At 40.9% G+C, this 22,608-nt stretch overlaps 1 protein-coding gene across 1 annotated transcript in view; it reads right to left on the reverse strand.

The window, feature by feature from the left end:
- Positions 1–22,608, reverse strand: part of LOC139697914 (synaptotagmin-12-like) — a 222,163-nt gene that overhangs the window by 17,153 nt on the left and 182,402 nt on the right. Inside the window, exons 7-8 of the mRNA XM_071596774.1 lie at positions 3,423–3,554; positions 197–316 (exon numbers count right to left, since the gene is read on the reverse strand). Of these exons, the coding sequence (XP_071452875.1) occupies positions 197–316; positions 3,423–3,554 (252 nt within the window). The remainder of the gene's footprint in view (positions 1–196; positions 317–3,422; positions 3,555–22,608) is intronic.

Raw genomic sequence — 22,608 nt, forward strand, 5'->3', positions numbered from 1 at the left:
CTCCGTATCCTTCTCCCCCCCCCAGCCCCAAAGAACCACAAACCAGGATTATTTGGGATATGAAATGAGGTTGATATAATACGTTTGCCCACATAGTAGGTCGTATATTTTTTTTGCACGAACGAAACCGTACTTTTTTGCGCCGAGGTCTTACCCACCTCACGTCCCCTAGGACCCTCAGACCGATTGGGCTCACCTGGAGTGCGTGGGCCGGGACACTGAATATCATGGCTTCATTGAAGATCGGACTCCGCTCCCCTTTTCGGGCTGTCGTCCGTTTTTTGTGCACTTTTTTACCACGCTGGAGCAGGTACACCTGTGCAGGGGTGAGAGGGAAAGAGAGAGAGAGAGGAAGGTTTTAAGTATCTTAGTTCGTTGCGGAGTGAACCCGCTTCATTCTATTGAGTGGGAGACATGGTCGAATGCATTTCTGCTTCAAACCCCAATGGCTCGGATAACACTTCACGAACTCGGGGTAAAGTCTTTCGAAAGGATTAAACAACATCTTCCATTGGAACAAATTTTGAATCACTGAAACGCAGCATCACATCACTCGAAAGATACCAGTTTCATTTTCATAATTTTTACACAGGAATGTCTTAGGAATTAATAATGATATTTTTTTAGTAAATGGAAACAAGATTGAGAAAATTAAATATGTTGCAGGAAAAATGATAATTTTCTGCAATATGCTTGAAGAATTTAGTTTTGCTAATATTAAGGGGAGTACGTGGCACATGTTAGGTACATTATGCTACGCACGTTAGTGATGGTAATTTATCGTTGACTGATACTTAGGGGTAGTCACAAGTCTCATTCATTTTCTAATTCGTTTTTATAATCATGACACGCATTAGATGAAAAGGCATTCGGGAGAATAGTTTATGAGAAGGGTTAATGTTTGGGTAAATAACAATTAAGAAATGATTTGTTTCCTCTGTTCCTCCAAACGAATAAGTAGGAAAATAAATACCCACTAATGGAGAATCACAAACAGTACTCCCTGAGTGTGGCAAAATTAAAGCAATATGTGACCTTTAATCAGTGGAAAATGAATCTTTTTATTAAATATTATTGAAGCACTTAAAAAATGTTTCCGTCGAAAGGAGTGTAAAAAAACAAAGAAAAATGAAATAAATGAATAAATAATATTTGACTCAAATTCGAGATTTTCAAGATAAAAATTGGCGTGAATTGAAGCCATTAACCTATCTTCATTTGAGTAATAAAAAATTGCCTAGCCTATATCTAACTTGGGTATGAATATTAAGGTGATTTACTATACAATGCATTTGTATTGATTACATGGAGTTACACCTTCATCAATTCAGTTACAACTTTAAGGGTGTACTCGAAGCCGTTTACACGCAATTGACAAGAGGGATGGGAAAAAGAAGTAGCTATCACAAGGGGTCGCATCGTTAATTCAATCCTAGCCAAATATCAGGCTCACTTTTTTCCGCAACAAAACAGTTTTTAAGTCGTGAGATAAAATACTCCAATTAATTGTGATTTAAAAATCACGTTAAATAAGGGTGGAAACTTGAATCCTCCAAAAAAAGGGTTTATTTAGCGTTATTTCCTATTATGGGTGGGTAATCTTTAAAAACGACCCGGTTTTTTACAAGATGAATATTATATACCTGTACACTAATTGTGTAAAAAAATTACTAATGGTATATTTCTCCTTATGTTGTCAACGGTTAAAAGGTAATGAAACATAAATAGAAAACTTTATAGGGTTTGTTGACAAATTAGCAAAGCTGCGGCCACATGACTATGTCCCTATCTTTTAAACATATAAATATCAAGAGAGGAGAACTTACACCATTTTTTCTACGCTAGATATATCTAAGCTCTAGTTTACTTCGCGATACTTTTTTTTTAAAACATGAATTATATAAACCATCAAATCAAAACTCCACATCATCCAGCTCTGAAAGAGGAATGCAATAACATCCGGCATCAATTGACTGAATAATGTGACCACATGCGACGTACATTTATCTTCAATGTCGCTTGGATTGGTTATACTACCTTGATCAAAAATTTCCCGGAATTTATTCAGAAAATTAAAAATACAAGTTTATTCATCTAAATCTATATTGTCCCCTTCAAAGTAATCCCCATCGACTGCAACACACTTATGCCAGCGCTTGATCCAATCCTCGAAACATTTTTTATATTCGGTTTTCGGTATGTCCATCAGTGCTTCCTGCGATTTTTCCATTACTTCCTCTCGGCTGCTAAAACGCGTTCCCCGTAATGGTTTTTTAACTCGATTGAACAGAAAGAAGTCACAGGGAGCCAAATCAGGTGAATTCGGTGGCTGTTGGATGGTATTTGTTGCATTTTTCGTCAAAAAATTACGAATAATGATAGCACTGTGCGACGGTGCGTTATCATGGTGCAAAATCCACGAGTTTTCTGCCCACATTTCTGGTCTCTTTCGGCGAATTGCTTCACGCAAACGTCTCATAAAGCCCAAATAATACTCTTTGTTTACTGTCTGGCCTTCTGGCAAAAATTCATGATGCACTACACCGTTGTAATCCATGAAAACCGTCAGCATTGCCTTCTTTTTTGACTGAAAACGACGTGGTTTTTTTGGTCTCGGCTCATTTGGTGAACGCCATTCACTTGCCTGATGTCTGGATTGCGTGTCGTACTCATAAACCCACGTCTCGTCTCCAGTAATGATCCTTTTGATGAATGTGGGATCGGATTCAGCCTCGCAAATCATGTCTTTTGCGACGTCAACACGGTCTCTTTTTTGCATGAAATTGAGGTCTTTTGGCACCAACTTTGCTGCTAACCCAAATCATTAACCACAATGTCTTGGGCGGATCCATAGGCAATGTTCAAGTCCTCCGCTATTTCTCTGATGGTTAATTTGCGGTTATTGACCAACATTTCTTTTACTTTATCAATTTTTTCACCGACTTTCGATGTCGATGGTCTGCCACTGCGTTCATCATCTTCGATTGACTCACGACCACTTCTGAACCGCTCGTGCCACTGGTAAACGACCGTTTTTTTTAGAGAATCGTTGCCGAAACACTTTTCCAACATTTCCAACGTCCGTGCGCCACTAAATCCGTTTTTTACGCAAAATTTAATACAAGTTCGTTGTTGGAAATTTAAATCCATTTCTGCAATTGTAAAAAATCGCCAACACACACAGAGATAGATGTACTCTTGGCTACGTAACTTTTGCAAATGTCAAGTTATGACACTAAGATTTAAAGGGAATATCAACAACAGATGTACCAATTTAACAAAAAAAACAGAACTCAAATCGGAACGATGGGAGCGCCACACGGTGGTTATTCCGGGAACTTTTTGATCAAGGTAGTATTTTATCCGCGAACCAAATTCTATGCATACCTTGGCCGATAACTCAATGAAAGCTCCTCACTCACCTTGACGAAGGGATCTCCGGCGTGCGGCGCGGAGAAGCGTAGGTTCCGAGCCTTCACCACCACCACCGTCAGCCTCTCGGCAGTCGGGAGGTAACTCAGCGAGAACATAACCTCTCCGAATTCCGTGCCTCGCTGATCATCCGATGACGGCCGAAGGCGGACATGACAACAATGAGAAGGAGAAAGTCAGAAGGTGGTTAAACGGGGGCGGGGATGAAAGATGGGAGAGAACCATCGAATGGGCGTAGGCGGGCAGCCATGAGGATATGTGTGTGTGTGTGCGTGTGAGGAATCAAGGGTAAAGGAGGGGGGGACCTCGAGCACACACGCACATGGAAAGCCGAGCGAGTTGGTTAGTGCTGTGTTCGGTTTAGACCGACGTTGTTTGCACCCGTGCTGGTTTGCTGGTCGATAATAAAGGCCTTCCCATCTCCCTCCTGACCTCTCCCCCAACAAAGCCTCATTGGTGCCGTCGTTTCGGGCGATCAATTAGCTTACTAGCGCCTCTCACCACTTCCCCATCCCCGCGCATATAGCGTCCCGGCGGTCACGAATGTACGTGGCTGAAGGCGCAACTGCGGGGAACGTTTCACTGGGTTCCGTGGTGGATAACTTCAGGTGACTGAATATTCATTTCTCTTTGAGTTTGGTGGCGGCGGACCTCACCGTGGGTTGAAGGGATGTGAGTTGCAAATTACGAAATGGTAATGATGTGCTGTTTGAAGTATCTCTGCTGGTGAAACATTGTGCGCTCATCAACTGATGGTTTTGCTAACTGTTTCATTACTATATTCTGATTTAGGTGGTGGATGTGGTGGCTATTAGGGGAAGGCGGCCGATATCTGAGACCATTAAGGAGTAGGTGAGTGATTTTGGTAGAGGTAGAATTTCCAGGGAATTGGAGAAGGGTAGAGAGAATCCCGGTGTCTACGATACGTTAGATTTTTCTTAGCGAAAACGCCGAAGTGTCCGCAACTTATCGCCGCCCCATCCGTCGGTCGGTGTAATCCACTGGAAGTTCTCTTTTATTGGTACTAAAACTTGGGATCGGGATACTAACGAAAATCTGCCAATGCCGGGATTCGAACCCAGGGTCTCGTGGCGAGAAGCCAGTTTAATGGCCACAGCACCAATCCTACCTCACAAGTTTAAAGAAAACAGTATTTAGGCACATCTCTAGATCATAAAACTGAAATTATCACCTTATTTCTGTATCAGAATATGTTCCCCAAAGATCTTCATGTAAAGATTAAATTTTAAGTTAAATGAAGCAATTTCCTATTTCGTTTCTCATATCTCTGGAGAGAAACGTGGAAATGAAAGATATACTACATACGTATCACAATTGCCATTACGAATACGACAAGGCATACGACAAATTAAAATGCGTTTTTAGATAGAGGGAACGGATTATTATAATAGCTACTGTGTAAACTTCGCAGGTCGAAATTGCAAATTCAAATACAAACTGTATGTGCTAGTGGTGGCCGATTTTTCAGTGGTATTCCGTTTCCTTCATTTGGTGTCCTTTGGAGAGAACTTCAAGCCTATTACTCCCTGAGCTTTGTTCGCAAGACAATACTATAATGGTTAAAATGAACTTGACGACCGCTTACCTCCTCCTGCTTACTGATGGCCTACTACTGCGATGCTTTAGTTCCCACAATACTCAAAAGTCAATAGTTTTTATGGGCCTTCAAAAACCTACCTTGAAATAATTAGAATGCATTAAAGGAAGAGTATGCCTAATGAAAGTTTTGAGCAAGTATTTTGACGCTGTATAGTGATACCATGACATGTACCTTTTAAATGATACATATTCAAGGTTTCCGAGAAAGGTATGGAAAAAGAGCCACCCATTTTGGGAAAATAAGAATAAAAAGTACAGCGATCGACCCGAAGGTTGGTTTGATAGGCGAGGGTAGACCCAAATTACCATGCCCCATAAGGCGTGAGAAATTCACTCAACAAGACAGGGGGGTGGGTGTCCTCTGCGGTTCAGAAATCATTTAGCATGAGTGAAGCTGAGGGTGCACATAGGCGTAATCCAGAATCGAACCCAGGCCATTCGGCCATTAGCCCAGTACTCTACCTACTGAAGTCCCGAGCTCTGTAAATTCATACGTAGAAGCATATTTTAATTAATATAATTTCTATGGAAATATACTGCAGCTATATACCACTCCTTCGTGATACCATTCTTAACGTGAGTGTTTTCAAGTAATAAAGTTGAATACATAGGTTTCAGAAGAGGCTTTTACGACAGTACTCGTAACGCAAGTTAGGCTTGAGCACAAGATTCGCGAAACTGAAATGTTATCGCTTTGCTGCTTGTGAGCAACATAACTCCTCTCATATCGAAATTTAGTGGACAGTAATGAGAGGCTATTAAGTTTTGGGTCATTTGACTCTGGATCCACTTTATCGGAGCCTAATTTATCTCCTCACACTGACGAACCTTTCTTGTTTATCTTGTCTATCTCAGATAACCGGCATATCGCCTGACCTTATGCCTGGCGTCGGAGAGGGATCGTTGATTATTTAGTTGGTTGCCTGGGCGAGCATTGAAAATAGTGTCATCCCCACTGAAGGAATGGTGGGGGAGGGTGGCGAGGGGTTGTTGTCTGGATTTATTACCCATCGAACGCCCAGAATTCAAATCTCTCTGTGAAAATTCAGTCAAAAGGGCCACGTCCGCTTCCTCCCCGTTTTCTGGGACACGAAATTTAATTATCCCATGACTAGATGGTCGGGGAATATGGAGCACAGCGGAGGCCTACCAATCTCTGCCTTGCTCCCTCATTATGGAGAACACAGCTTCATTTTTATTTAACGGCCAAGTGGAATATAATCGGTCGCGCGGGCGGACGCTCTCAAAATAAGCTGGTGGATACCGAAAGAGTTTCGGCTGCATTGCACGTGGCAAGGAGCGGAATTCGAGTGAAATGACGCGGTTGAATATGATCCAATCAGCATCTGTCTGCCGTCGCGTTTTAAAAGAATATCTTACATCTCTAAGAGCGTTCTCCCGTGTTAATTTTTATTTCTCGCCCCCAAAATTTTAACACTCATCTTTGCCATATCATCTATTCAAAATTCATGCTGCATTTTACGTTGAACCTGGTCAACATGTGATTGATGATGTTCATAAATTTTATGAATTTGTCTCCCCTTTGCGTGGTACTACATGCAGCATTTGAAAATATATGGATAGAGCGCTGTTTTGAGAGTCAGTTCGCGTACGACTTACACGGAATGAACTAATTAACATTCATTCCGTCTCCTTTGTGCGATAAACAAGATCGCGCACTAGAGATACCTATTCCTTTTCCACGAGATATCGCATATCCCACTGTGGTGGCTTACGTGCTATACCATTCAGCTCCCTCTTTCCCGCTTAAGTTAACGGCACCGCGAAGGAACACCATGAATGGGGCCCAATTTGCTCGTGGGTCTCTCTCTCTCTCACTGAGGCATTAATCAGCCGCCTTACAGCAAGGAGAGATTAAAGGAGTTTCAATCTCAGCCCGCTTGAAGGCCGAATCGCGCCAAGGTCGAGGCATCGGATAGGTTCCATCACCAGGAGCCTGGGGAATTGCCGCGAGGCGCTAGTTGCGTTGCGCCTAGAACCCTTTTCGTGCCACCTACGGAGAATCTAGCAAAAGTCGCCAAGACGGATCTTATCCAAGGGGAATGGGGAAGAGTGCTGGACAATGAGGGGTTTTTCGTAGGTGCGTGGAATGAGCGTGGTTGACAGAGAACCTTTTTAATGGTGGACGTGGGAAGGGAGTCAAATAGGGCCGTTTTTGGCGAAGTTGAACGGTTTTCCTTACTCTCTTCGGACCTTGGTCAGCGAATATCGGCGAGGAGGGGGGGGGGACAGAGGAGAGTAACGGGGGAAAGGGGGCGAAAGTGATAAATTCCAGCCGTCCTGTGGTATTCGGAACACGCGATGGAGTCGAGATTAAAAATACCTCCTCTCATTCCTCTCCCGTTGGTATTTTTTAACGGAGGGTCGTTTAGGAGGCGAAGCGCTCCTCGTCTTTCAAACTGAGACGTCTCGAGGGAAGATTGGGGGTGGCGATTTCTTCGTGGAAAGCGTAGGTGCGCGAGGAAAACACGCGTGGCAATTTGTTACCGCTCCCTGATAAGATCGAAGTAAACAATGGGATGGCATGTGAACGAAGGTGGGAAAGATACGTCGACACGCCGATACACGCCAATACAGATGCTTGTTTGCTGCCATTACTGAATATTGTCCCGTCGAAGGCTACCTGAGAGTAATGCACGTAGGAAATCAAAGAAAATATTCGCGATAAGTATTTATGATTTGTTATAGAGGTTAATTGATTCAACTACATGAGATACTTTTGGGAAAGACGCAAAATTCTTGAATGTCTTCAATTGGGAGAGGGGATGGCGTGCTTCCATTACTGGAAGACGTTCGACAACGAGGAATTGTATTGATTGGGCATGCGGCGAAGATTAATTAATCTTCGGAATGACTGTTGTAATGTGCTTAATTTAAAAAGACCGAATATTCTTCCTAATTACCATCATCATCCAAATCTGCACGTCAACTATTATATATACAATTCCAACTTGGTTTTTTTTATCGCTATTAGATCGTGCTTATCGGCAAGTAGAAAAGCTTACCAATCTTATATGACTTGAAATTATACCATTTGATCGGAAATTCAGCATCATATTCCTCAGGGTATTTCATATGATAGTTTTCTTACTGTCATTACCATAACTATTGTTGGGTATTTTACCGTTTTGGGTAAGTTTTGGATGAGCACAAAATTGACACCACCACGTTTATTAGTTTCGTGTAAAAAGACAACCCGACTCCCTACACTACATTACATTATTCTTCCATTCCGCAATCTTTCTTCCTCTCATCATTCCATCCAACATGCCAGTTCTTTCCTCCCTCTACCCTGCCTGCTCAACGTTCTCCCCTTTATCACAGTTTTCAACACTGAACCACCTTTTAAAAGACACTTCATCAACTTTTTCTGCCTTCAATGGATTTATCTCAACAATCCTCTCTCCTTACTCATCATGCCTAGTACCTATTTGTTTATATTTAATTTCGGTCCATTTTCATTTGTTATTGCATATTAGTCATTATTATACTTTATCTGTCATTATATAATTATGGCTAAATTATAAGGAGCAATGAGTAAATTAAGAGATTGACAGAGGACAACATAGTTTAGACAGTTGATACAAACCAATTCTCGGATGTTAATCCATGATTTGAGAAATTATATCCCAGAATAGGGAGAAGTACTCGTTGAACCTTGCAGGTTCACGCCAAACAGTATTTCATGCAAGCCGGTCATTCTGAATGATATTTTATGCATGTGTTTTATTTGATAAATTTTGAATGTATTCAAATACGACTCTCGTATCTGGACGTGATTCTAGAATTGAATTACCTTTAATGGGGCACTCAATGGAGTTTCATTATTCCTCCTGAAAAAAAAGTGATGCGCGTTAAACGCACCGAGCGTTTTTCCGTAGCCCGCAGTTTGGCGTGCGAGTAATCCGGCGAAAGTAAATATCGGTCATTTAGGTTTGTGAAAAGGGACTCGGGGAATCTCCACGGGCGATTTATCCCCATCCATCATCCAGGGCAATTTATGTTTCGCCAAATCCGATGGCACACAGTGTGCTGTCGGGAATAAATTTTTTTTTAAATTCGGAAGGACTTACGGTTAAGGCTGTTGAGGGTTATTGTTGTTTACGCGCGCGCTATTTGCACTTCTTCAACGTCCACTTAAAGATTATACATTATATCGATTGCCGTCAAGTTGGAAATTAGATACCGAAAAGAGGAATGGGCGGACGACGGGGTCGATAGTGTCGCTGATATTAAAGGCGACGGGCTAGCGCTCGAACGTGACCGACTTCATTACACACTCACACACTTATCCACGTAATCACACACAGACCACACACACACACACACAGACCCACTCACACACACACAACCAAGCGGCACACCCTCGGACGGCCGGCATCAGAGGCTACTTGAATGCTTCCCGTGTTAGCCGCCACCCCTTTTGGGCTTCAAGTTTCTAGTTTGCCCCCTGAAGCGTTTGGTAATGGACTCGGGTCAAACTATGAGGAGATGGGATCTTCCCGCAGCGGCAAGAAGGACGACGGCGGTTTGAGCGCGTGGTTGATCAAATCGTGGGTAGGAATTTCAGAGGGGGAAGACAAGAGACCGCTATGGAACTTAACCCACGACTTTCCTCCTTGGGTTGAATAAAAAAAGTTGAATGAAACTCAGGGTGGGAAAATGAAACTTCCATCTCTTTTACCGTTGGTGTGTAACTAAGCGAAACTTTTCCACGGATCTGATAAATTTATTTATTTCCCGATTTTGCTACAGGTAGTGTCACTCGACCAAGTTTTAACATCAGAAATGTGGAGCGGAGTGCACCTCGTTGGTAGACTTCTTTTGCGATACGTTGTCTCTTATCATTGCGTATAATCCGTCCTCCCAAGATATACTAGCCATTGGAAAGGAAAATTAACTGATCAGTGTATTTTCACGAATAGGAGCAAGCGTCAATGTGTCAGTTTGTTTGAGATATGACTTTAAAGATGACAGAAACTATAGAGACCTCTTCTTTTCGCGATGGCATATTCTTCTGTGCCCCAAAATCTGCGCCATTTTACTGCCAATTTGACCGATGTAGTCCCGCTGATGTAGCAATTTCTAACGTGATATCCTAGCTGGAAACTTAATGCAATAACCACCATAATAGAGATTCGAACTACCTCTCAGCTTAAGAAATCAGTGCCCCGGTGCCCCACATCTCTCTAGGTCTTTCATTTGTATGACGCTAAACAGCCAACTCCGGCACGATGTTTTGAAATATCTTTAGCCTTCGGATTCTTCCTAATGTAATGTTATCTACGGTTGTTTGTCTTCCTAAGACACATTTAACAGGGCGTATACATATTGCCTCCTGTTTTACAGTAACGATTTCATTGCGTGCAGAAGTTGTCTCTAGATTATGTATGCTTACATATTTAATGTATTTCACCCTTTATAGGCATATACCTGTAGTCAGTTCCAAATGAATCCAGTTCATTCGTTATACCTAAATCACATCTATCTTCCCTAGTGAGAACCTTCGTTTTCTCCAATATCATTTGGTTTTTATTTTTGCATCAACAGTACATTAGTGAAGTGGTCGAATACTCAAGCCATCTATGAGTCCGAGCACTGACCTCTTTAATGAGGAGCATTTGATGATTTTGACTTTGATGCGCGAAGAGGAGGTTGCCTGTGGGATTTTCTGACATAAAAATATGATAATTTCCCCCTAAAAGTGAGTTACTTGCTCTTCTGTTATATTTTGATGTATTGATGATTGCAATGCACAATTTCTATGTTCAACGGGTAGCACAAAAAATATTTTTGACAGCTTGCGAGCCGCATCAGTAAAGCTATAAAACTTAGTCATTGAGGCAAGATGGTACGCGTAAATTGGAGACTTTTGCGATGTGAGTGATGTAAAGGTAAAATGGGGGAATTGGTGAAAAAAGAAAAACAAAAGAGGAAGTAATAGGCGTGGTGGGAAGGAGATTGGATTGGTTGGATACGTCCAAAAGAGGCAGAAAACGTGGACGCAGTGGATTTTGAATGGCAATGGGATGTTGAAGACTGTGATAGAGTGGAGAACGTCAGGTAATCGAGGTAGGGGGAGGTAAAGAATTTGTATGTTGAATGCAATAAAGGGAGATAAAATCTAAGAAAAATACATTTTAATTTGAGTTTATAAAAATTAATAAAAGCATCGGAGAATGGTGAAAGTTTTAAATATAGTTTAATTAAAATAAATCAATATCGGCGTTTGTCAATAAATGTGTTACAAATTTTGAGTTTGACTTCTGACTAGGAGTATTGAAATTCCTGTGGAAACGCAGTTTGTTCATATCGAGATTTTTAAAGATCGCATATGGAGGATCATCTGCATTTTGATTACGATAAATATTTCGCAAAGTTTTCTGTTATTTTTCGAACATTTGTTTCGGGAATGCTCGTCGACTTTACGGCTCCCTAAAGGATCTACGTGGGGCATGTGGAGATTTTTTTGCTGAATCCTAGATTTTCCTCTCGCTCTCTTACGAGTCGTCGGGATCGAGTGCTTAGGATTGCAAGGGTTAATGGGTCACCATGGGATACGGATCGCATCCAGGGCATACACGTGCACATTTCACGTGAAATCCGTTCGGTGGATCTCTGAGGATTGTTAGTCTCGAAGAGCGAGTAATTAGAGTAATGGAAAAAAAACCTCGAACAGATCTGCCGCGCACGATTTGAGACTTACCTACTTACGTGGGCGCATTGTTTCTTCATAGTTTCCATCACGTGGAAATATGACCCACTCTGCAGTGTAATTGATGATTCGGAGGGAGCCTTAATGAAATATGAATCCTGTCCGGTAATCCTTTCATTGCACGGCGGAATAAGATACAGGCCTTCATTAGGTTCATGAGTGGTTACATTTGAGACCAGGAAAAGGGAGTTAGGTAATGAATAGTTGCCATTCCCATTTTCCGAACATAGAGAGCTCCATTTTGTGTTTTGGTGATGGAATTGCAGTCCTAATTTTGCTTCCACTTACCTTGACCACGAGGTGCGTCCAGTTTCTAAGGTATCCTAATTTTTTATCTCGAATATCTTCATTGCCATTCTGGTTTTCTGCCGATTTATGTAGGTTTTGGATGGGCACAGCCTCTACAGGTACAATGATACATTTACTTGCTTCTCATAACAAAACATAATATGACATCCGAAACTACATATAATCCCTCTTTAATTCTTCGCACTTCCCTCCTCGATTCATTCCGTCCAGCATGCCTATCCTATTATTACCCCTTTCTCACTTGCGGTAACGTTCTCCCCTATATCACAGTAATTAACATTGTATTTCCAATAAAAATGCTCTGCATCCATCTCTTCTTCTGCCACCTTTGGATGTCTTCCATCAACCCTTTCTCCTTCTCCATTATGCCCAATATTTCGTTCGTTTTCCTTTCTACCCACTTAACATTTTCTAACCTTTCCTCACCTGCATTTTAAAATGCTGTAATCCACGCCTATCGTCTTGCTTCAACGACTATGTTCTCGTATTGTACAGAACCACGCTCAATATCAAAGTTTTGACGAACCTATTCTTAACATCCTTACTCAACGTCCCAGTCATCAAACTGTGAAAGCTTCATTGCCTGACATAATTGTTCTTCTTATGTCCCTACTGCATTAACCATTTCGGTCCAGAACACTTCCGAGATACATAAATTGTACCACCTGATCAAGTTCATGAGATTACATTTTAACTTTTAATTTAATGTTTTTTTTTCTCGAAAATTCTTATCATAAAGATAAAAATTCTTTAAGCCTTAGACGTTATCTTTTTATAGACGTGCACATTTTCGCAACGCCAACGTCATGATTAAATGACCGCCGAAAACGCTATTGTAATGGTTCGTTTAATTCACTGGAAAAACCGGCTGGTCCGTGGCCGAGGCATTTTGGATTCATTTTTCCGCGCCGTTGGGCCTTTTTTTAACATTTTCCAGCCACGAGGGTACATTTTTCACATTCATTATACCATCGCCGCGCGTCTCACTCAATTGATAATGAATTTAAATGGAACAATGTCGAAGTGTAAAACTCATTCTCCTTGGAATGATTTTTATACTTTGAATTTGTGGAATTTTAATGTATATTGGTGGATGACTGTTTAATTTTCTGTCGCGGCATCTATCGTAGTTATTGAAAAAATTTAATGAATTTTAAACTATGACAGTGGAGAAAATTAATGATGACACGTATGATTTTGTAAATCAGACGACACCATTTTAAGAATTGAAAACTTTTCTCACTTAAGCCCCTGCAATAAAAACCCTTTGGACTCAGTGTAAAAACACAGCTATCAATTCCTTGTATTCATGGAGAGTTGAACTCAAGTACATCTTTCTATCAACATCCAGTCTCATGGAACAAACCGGGTACCTCAAGAACCCTGACGCACCTCTTACATGAAAGTTAAGAGAACAGCCTAAAATCATATAAGCGTGCCAGAAATTATGAGGATATCCTGGTATCTTACCTCGCCATTATGTTTGATGTATCTGTATAATTAATGGATGGCGTTTTCCTCTTAAATTTTATTGATTCACGGTAGCGTTTTCATTACACTTACCCATATACACCGATTTGTGGAGGATACGAACTGGCATTAATGTAATATTCAAGTCAATGCATCACTCAGAATATTGCGATTCTAAAAAAAAATTTTTTTTGTGAATTCGGAAAGTGAAAGTTATCCAAGAAGGAAGACATATATAAGCGAGTAGATAAGTCTGTAGTTTCTGAGTGAAAGTGTTGACTATCGAACGGTTCGGACTACTTCCAAACGTAAAATGTCAAATGCAGACAGAGAGGTTATGTGCACAAACGACGGGCATTTGAAGGGAATCGAAGCAGCCAGTACCTATCCATTTTGTTTCCCTCGGAGTGTCCACCTTTAGGTAGGTATTCAAACTTTCGAATGTTTCAAAAGAAAAAAATACAGTTGGAATAAAATGAACCGCAAAGCACCGGAGGCTCGGAGGAGTTTTATCCTTCTGTTTTCGAGTGACTGCGAGAGGAGGAAGAGGTGAAAGAGGCGACATTGGAATAGAGGAGAACAGAAGCTAGGTTTGGAGACGGGAGTTCATTAGGCGGTGGCTAGAAAGGGAGGGGAGGAATGCTCGGCTATATTAGTTATGGGAATCCGCCGACAGAGGGTACGAGCGACGTAAAAGACGAACTAAAAAGGTCGGGCTCGATAATAAAAAGGAAACGCTTCGGTGACGATGGGAGCGCTGAGTTGGAATCGAAAGGGAGGGCCGGGGTGCGGGGTGGATAAGGAGCATTGCGGGGCGAGAGGAGGAATGGGGGAGCAGTGTCCAAGGAGGCATTTAAATATCCAGGGACGAAAAGGCTCTCCCTGTATATCTTGACGTTTCATCTTCATTCTTCCAGACGACCCAAGACAAACAAGGGATGGATTTGGTCCGATAGTCGTGGGAATAGGTCTCTAATGGTTTGGACGAGAGAGAGAGTACAAAACTCTGGAGTTTTGCATGAACCGAACCAATCAATCCTAGTATCGTACTTAGCCGTCCTTTTTGGAATGAATGCAAAGAGAATGATTACGTTCTCCCTTTAAATTCTCAGCAGGGTTTTGTAATATTTATCCGTTTACACCGATTTCTGCAGGCAAAGAAATGGTATTCACGTAACATTCAAGTCACTGCATTACTCAGAATAATGCGATTATAAAAAAGGAAAATCCTTGTGAATTCGGAAAGTGAAAGTTATCCACGAGGGAAACAAAATTTTCGCGATTATTTCTGTCTATAGCTTCTGAGAGAAAGTGTTGACTATCAAATGGGTGGGACAGTTTCCAAGCATAAAATGTCAAATGCAGGCAGAGGGTTTATGTGCACGAATGGCCGGCATTTGAAGGGAACCGAAGGAACCAATGCTGCCAATCCATTTTGGTTCTCTCCGAGTATTCATCTTTAGGGGTACAAAACCGTGATTTTACAGCTATATTGCCGTCTCTACTTGGATCCCTGAGGAAATGGCACCACCAGCTTTGCTAAATGGGACGTTAAAATATGAAATATTGAAGTCATTCGTTTTATAGGATTATTTTAATTATTAAGATATTCTGGCTATATTATTATAATTGGTAATCAAACGGTTGAAGTAGGTTTTGGATGGACACACGCTACACAACAGTATACCGATAATTCCCTTGCATATCACATAAAACATAACCTGACATTAAACACTACAATGAAGACCTTCTTCAATCCTGCTTAATTATTTTTTCCATTCCTTCCGAAATCCCTATTTCATTCCTACCCCTTCCTCGATTGCCTATCATTCTCCCCTCTATCACAGTCTTCAGCATTCCATCACCAGCCAAAATGCTCTTAATCCATCTTTCCGGCCTCTTTTTGATTTCTCTCAACAAACCTCTCTCCTTCCCCACCATGTCAAGTACTTCCTCGTTTGTTTTCAGGTCCGCCCATCTCACCTTAGCCATCCTTCTCCATACTTACACCTCAAGAGACTCCAATTTGTGCCTACCGTCTTTCTACCACGGCCACGTTTCCGCGCCGTAAAAAAGGACGATCCAAATCAAAGTTTTCACGAGTTGTTAGTTAACCTTCTAACTTAACGTCCCTGCCATCAATTCTCTTCTCATTGTGAAAGATTCTTGACTGATGTAATTCTTCTTCTTATGTCTCAACTACTTTGACCATTTTGGTTCCGAGATAAGTAAACTATTGTTTCTCCTCTAGGTAATGAATTACTATTTTAATATTAAAATTAGTCTTTCTATTTTTGGAAAATCGCATACCTGCAGGTGTATACGTATGTGGTATTTCAAAAGGTTTATCATACTAAATTGTTGAAGACACTATTAGGTTCATCATCATAATAAATAATGATTATTAATCCTAGTACATTTTGGCTAAGAACAAAGACTCAATAAATTTGGCTATTGGCTAACCTTGACAGGGACTCATATTTTACAAATGGGTATGTGAACACTTAAAAACACTATTCAGACACCAATGTGAAATCATAGAGTGAAAAGTGATTAGATGATGATCTACCGTCTTCTTCAGCAGACGAACATCTTACACCATCAATTACTATGCGCGTAAAGAACCGTAGATTTCATTCAAATCTCCCGCGTTCCTTACTCATCCTTAATCGGAACACTTCGCTCAACTATTTAATAACAATAGAAACCTAATCACATGTGCAAGCAGGCTTCTCTTAACTTGCGTCTTCTGTAAAGACACCTAAAATGTTGCGATCCTTCCATAAGATGTGATACTAAAATGTTGTTGCAGTGTACGTACTTGAAGATAAAAAGTTTCCTTCACTTTATAATAAAATCCTATCCACCCTCAACCCACCTTGCTCTCATGACTCCCATGTCCTAAACTGTGTGTCATCACTATTAAAAACTGATAACTTATGTAGCTAATTAGTGCATATTTTAAATTATTTATAACCATTTGGTGTTATTTAATTTTAATCAATTATAGAAAACAATAAATATGTAATACCATTATAAAAAAATGAAAACGGAAAATCACATTAGGAATTACATTAAATAGAGAAAACAGAACGGTGATTGTTGGACGTTAGATGTTCTTTATTGACTTTTACGTTATTCGTGATGCCGATGCCATTATTCCACGGCCGCCGAGAAAACTTGTTTGGGGGTTTCTTTTGCCCACTGGGAAAACCGGCTGGTTCGTGGCCGAAGGTTGTTGGTTTCGTTGTTCAACGGCCTTCTTTGAATTGTAGCATCAACGAACGCATATCGCTCACATCCATAACGCTAGCACACCGCATGACTCACTCCATTGACGATGAATTGCGATGCGTTTTAAACCACATAAGCTGGAGAAAAGGAGGGACACACGCTGTTCTCGTGCACTAAACGAGGAAAATTTTAAAATTTCATGTATTGAAAATACTTCTCGTTCTTGCAAAATCAATGCAAACCCTATGAACTGGTCGGCGTACCCATCTATTTGATGTATTTTTAAGTAGCCCATGGGTATTTCAAGCTCCAACATATCTTTATACGTACTTCAGAGATGGGAAAACATCGGGTGATTTTAGAGCTCGAACCCACCTTGTATAACCGAGGTGGCAGGGGATCCTAGTGAATAGAGCCTTCGGCAATTACCCCGAGGGTACCCCAAATTTTAGTGATGAAACCGGACGCTAACAACTTTACTCAACTCTGGTGTATTTTTAGGAAGCTCTCCTTCTTGAGAGACCGTAGGACGAATAGAAAAGGCACTAGCTACCATGTCATATGAATTTCTCACATGCAGTACTAAGTGAGCTCTAATATTACATGTCACACCAGATTTTGGTCAGATCTCACTGTTTAAAATAGAACTAAAATACGCCCGAGACCGGCCTCAAAATTATTAAAACGGTAATAGTCGAGTAGAACGAATGAAAATACACCGTGAGGGCGCGGGTTCAAATCCCGGCGGTGTTGAATATTTTTCAGAGGTATCTCGATCCCTACTTGAGGTGCTTTGTGGAGGGCACTTTGAGTGAGTACGCCGTCCGTCGGATGGGACGTTAAACTGCGGACCCCTTGGCGCCTTTCGTAAAGAGTAGGCTAATGCCGACGCCGGGTTTCTCTCCACCCTTCATCCTTTCCTATCCATCCCCTATGGCGCAAATGACCTTAGCTGTCGGTCGCCTCCCCTCAAAACTACTACTACTACGAATGAAAATAAAACCATATCCTAGTAGTTGAAAGCGTAACTTTGGCAACGGAGAACAGCCATCGAATCGAACACGATGTATTTTTGACAGATTTATTAAAACACACTGTGACTGGTTTTTATCTCGATAGGGCGTCACCTGGCAAGTCTTTGAAGCCAACGTTCAATATATTGGGAGGCGAGGATTGGAGTGGAATGGGTTTTTGATTGGGTCCGCATCAGTCTCCTGCCCCTCCATGAGACCCCCTCGACTCCTTTTCCCTCTGGTCATCCCCCCACCCAAACATCTCCCTCCCCACACAAAAGGACTCTTCCTTTGTTTTCCCCTGTACAGTCCCTTCCATTCCAATCCCCGTCTCTCCATATACAGGCATGAAAGCTTCGAAAAGTTACCAAATGATTCCTTATTGATTTGAAATGGGCGCGAGCCACTGAAAGCTCGGAACAATTCAGAGAACTGCCCGCAGTTTAATCTAGTCAACGGCTCTAAGTTGACAGTGCCGACACATCTATAATTCACTAACTCTATTACCTCACTTTTGCCAGAATTTTGGAAATTACAGTGTTGGTTCAAATTCTAAGGTATGCATTTTTTCCTGGTGACAGGAAGTAGATAGTAAAATCATATGATTGGATTTAAAACACTAATGGTCCCTTTTTCTAATAAAAATAGTTGGATGTACCGTACAGTGCATAGGGTTCGTATAGCTGCCGCTAGAAAGAGAACCGTTTCCAAAATGTGTAAAATGGCGACCAATATTGTACAAGAACTACATGTGACCCTCACCACTCACGTGATTTTCAACAGCCACTGAAAGCCATCTTCAGTTGAACGAGACATTTGATGATAAGTTATGAATTGGTGTACAAAATGTGCGTTATCAGGTACGACGGTTGATCAAAAATGCCGAACGTCTGGTTGATTCGAACCCATGGAGCCTCAGCCACGACCCAATCGGTTCTTCTGGTGAGGAATAAGGACAGAAGTGATCTTGAGAGCCATGCGAGCATGGTGTTGATGTCATGAAAAATGTGTTCGTCTCTAGGAAGATTATACTGAGAAGTAAAAGAAGTTTGAACTTTCTGTTTATAGTAGTTTTTCAGTTAAAAATAGGACACTCTAGAACTATAAAGCACCTCATAGTCTGTAATATATCCCTATTATTGCCCTCCAAGTTAATGCTTTATAAAAAATATAAAAATTTAGCATCAAACTATCATTTGAGTAGAGGTGTCGCGATTGGGATTGTGTGTGCATGGCTGGTGGTCTGGCACCACCCGTCACACACCCTTGTGGCAGCTTTCGGGGTATCGTGTAGGTATAGATGAAATAGGGCATGAGCCAAGACGCTGAAAACATATTTGTATAAGTCTCGACACGTTATTAATATAATGCTGAATTGTATTTCCAGCCGCGTGTTAACTGTTGCTTGAAGTTGTACAGCAGAGAGATCTGGTGGACTATAATCTCTTCCAATAGTTTTGCGCAACTGTCAATCAGGAGTGAGGACAAACTCATGATGGTTAATAAATAACAGAAGGGTAATGCAGCGCAAACAGGTAACGAGTTGATAGGTCATTATTTCATGGTATTCTGCCTATAAATGCGTTTTGAACGGTCCCTAAAGACCACTACCTTTTACGTATAATAAGAATCTCCCTTTGTACGTAGTATATCTAAGAGTAGATAATAGATTCCTTACAAGTAGTCATTTGTGGTTTTCTACAGGATATAACATCTGAAGGAATGCCACGAGAGGTGTAAATATGAGTTGAATAGGGCGTTTCATTGGGAGAAACGTTATACTGCCAATTGATCCATTTGACACGGCCATAAATACGATAATTAACAATTATAGCAATGCCTTAAATGCAAAATCTTCCATCTAAATGGAGCACTATAAGTTAGAGGCTTTTTTTTAGGGATGTTTAAAACTACTTTTTTCTGAAAAAATGTCTTTATCTTCATTCCAATTATTCGAAATTAAATTGTGTTTCGGGATAAAAAATTATTCATTCAGTTAAAACTCAATATAATTTTTTTCTATTCAATTTTGATTACCCTTTCTGCATACTTATTTATTACGGTTGTATTCATTGATTTGCTTGTCGTTATGGAGACTAAAATGAACGAGAATGTAAAAGGTAATAAAAAGTAACAGGTATATACGAGATGAATAATAATAAATCATAGGAGAGTGATTTGTCTTAATTCAAACAAGCAGAATAATGGGTATTAAGTCCCATTCTAGGGTACTAACTTCCTGTTACACGATCTCACAAACCGCAATCTTACGAGGAATGTTGCCACAAGGTCCTTAAATCCCTGCTTTGCCTCCCGACTCGAATCGTTTTAGTAGGTTAACAGTATCCAATTAAAATAGCTCGGATTAAGGACGCAGTTTCAAGGGCTCGAGAACTATTAAATCATGTTATTTACGCGAAGTGGAGCGGGGTTAATCCAAAAGGCCCGGTTCATTCGCAATGAAAAAAAAGGATGGAATATCATCGCGCGGATGGAACTATATTTTGTAATTTTACAATGTTAATTATATTATTGCGCGCATGAGATTACAAATTAGGCTCCATTACCATGATGGAATTCTCAATAATTACATCCCTTCAGTGTAGCTCTTAAATCATTGCCGCAGCTACTACTCCGGTCGTAAATATTTAAATGCTTTCTTATTTGGGACCGACCTCATTTAAAACGACTGTTTTTATGGGAGTGACACGCGTCTCGTGTGCCGGTGAACGCGATGTACCGGGGCGAGGGTGGTAAGGGGCTCAGGGGGTTCTATCTCTGTTCGATAAATGCCAAGGGAGAGTGAGTAAGAGAGAGAGAGAGTGAGGGATAGAGAGATAGGAAGAAAATGGGACAGGTGCTGGGGTGGGGGAAGGATGTCGGCGTCTTATTGCCTTCCTCACGGCCCCTGGAACGGGGAAATTAACAGCTGAGTGACGTAGGAGAGTGGGAGGGTCTCGTCGTTGCTGGGACAACGCCGGTTTATGTGGGAGGAGAGGAATGACGTGGGTATCCTAGGGTAACTTGTTGAGAGAGCTGGGGTTAGAGGATAGCGAGTAGGGTTTTTTGGTAGGGTAAGGGAATCCCTCTCCTCTCTAAGGGTAAGATGGGTTGGGAGTAGGGGAAAAGGGTATAGGAGGCCAAAATGGTTTTCGGGATTGTTGGGTCGAGTGGACTTGTAATGGAAGCTGTGTAGAAGATTCGGTGGTCATTTTGGGCCTTCTTTAACCTTTTGAGCGCGGGAAGCTTTCGGATAGGATGAACCTGGCGTCAGACTATACCGCTGTGTCAGAGAATAAAGGGTCATATTTCTTCCCGGGGTAAATCGGCAGGAAGGAATTGCATGCCGTAATTCAAGGCTTGCGATCAAAAATGGATAAAGGATACCGCTCAATGAGAAGAGTATGTATTTGTATTATTTTCCGACACCAGAATAAAAGATAATTTCCGATCAATACACACGTATATTATTATTATTATTATTATTATTATTATTATAAATACACATGTGCTAATAGACACTGTCAGGTGGCACACAAGTCCCAAACAATTGCAAAATATAATACATAAAACCAGACAAACACAGATCTCTTTAACAAAACAAGTGAATCCCCATCCCATTTACAACCATTAACCAGCAAGAAAAAAAAAGATACATAAAAAAAAATTAAGCTATAACATATAATACCATACACCACACATAAATCAAATTTTTACATATATACCTTACATCTATTCTTAAAAGTATACACTCTGTTAGGAAAGGGCTCGAATATTTTTGCAGGTAAGGTGTTCCACTCAACAATTGTTCTATTTAGAAATGAAAATTTTTTTTTATTTGTCCTCTGTGCCCGGCATTTTATCTTAAATTTGTGATCATTTCTGCCTATAAAATTTGGGTTCCCCGCCTCTTTCCTAAGATCTGCCCAAGCTTTCTCCCCCTTCAAAATTCGGAACATTCCACAAAGTCTGCTTACTTTTCTTCTAGATTCTAGAGGTTCCCAGCCCAGCGTTTCTAGCATGTCAGACACACTCTCCATCCTCCCATGCTTCCCCAGTACATATCGGGCAGCCTTTCTTTGCACCTTTTCCAGTTTTTTAATATGACCTTCTTCATGAGGGTCCCATACAAGAGAAGCGTACTCTAAAATTGGTCTTACTAGGGTCTGATAAGCCTTCTCCTTGGTTGCTCTAACGCTCCCTTTGAGGTTTCTCATTACCCAATGAAGAGTTTTGAAAGCTTTCTTATAGATGTACTCCACATTTAGCCCCCACCCTAAGTCCTTAGTTAAATAAACACCTAAGTATTTGACAGTATCACTTCTAGGAATGACATTTTCTGAGAATTTATATTCCCTATGGTTTCCATTTACCTTATTGCTAAAAGTGATGGATTTGCATTTGTTAACATTAATATCCATCCCATTTTTTGTCACCCAATCAGCCATTTTATTAATGTCCCTCTGAAGTTTGTCACGGTCTCTGTCATTTTCGACTTTCCTGTAGATAATACAGTCGTCTGCAAAAAGTCTTAACTGAGAATTAATATTTATTGGGAGATCATTTATATATATTAAAAACAATAGCGGGCCAAGTACGCTTCCTTGTGGGACTCCCGATGTTACCCTTGCTTTTTCAGAATACACTTCTCCTAATTTTACCCTTTGTGTTCGACCTTCCATGAAATTTCTGACCCAAGAGATTACTCTTCCATCTGTGTGTAGTGGCAATTGGCCCATCTTAAGCATTAAGCGATCGTGGTCAACTTTGTCAAAGGCTTTTGACGGGTCGACT

The sequence above is a fragment of the Hetaerina americana genome, unplaced genomic scaffold (assembly GCF_022747635.1).
Source record: "Hetaerina americana unplaced genomic scaffold, ioHetAmer1.1.p SCAF_8, whole genome shotgun sequence".
NCBI lineage: Eukaryota > Metazoa > Arthropoda > Insecta > Odonata > Calopterygidae > Hetaerina > Hetaerina americana.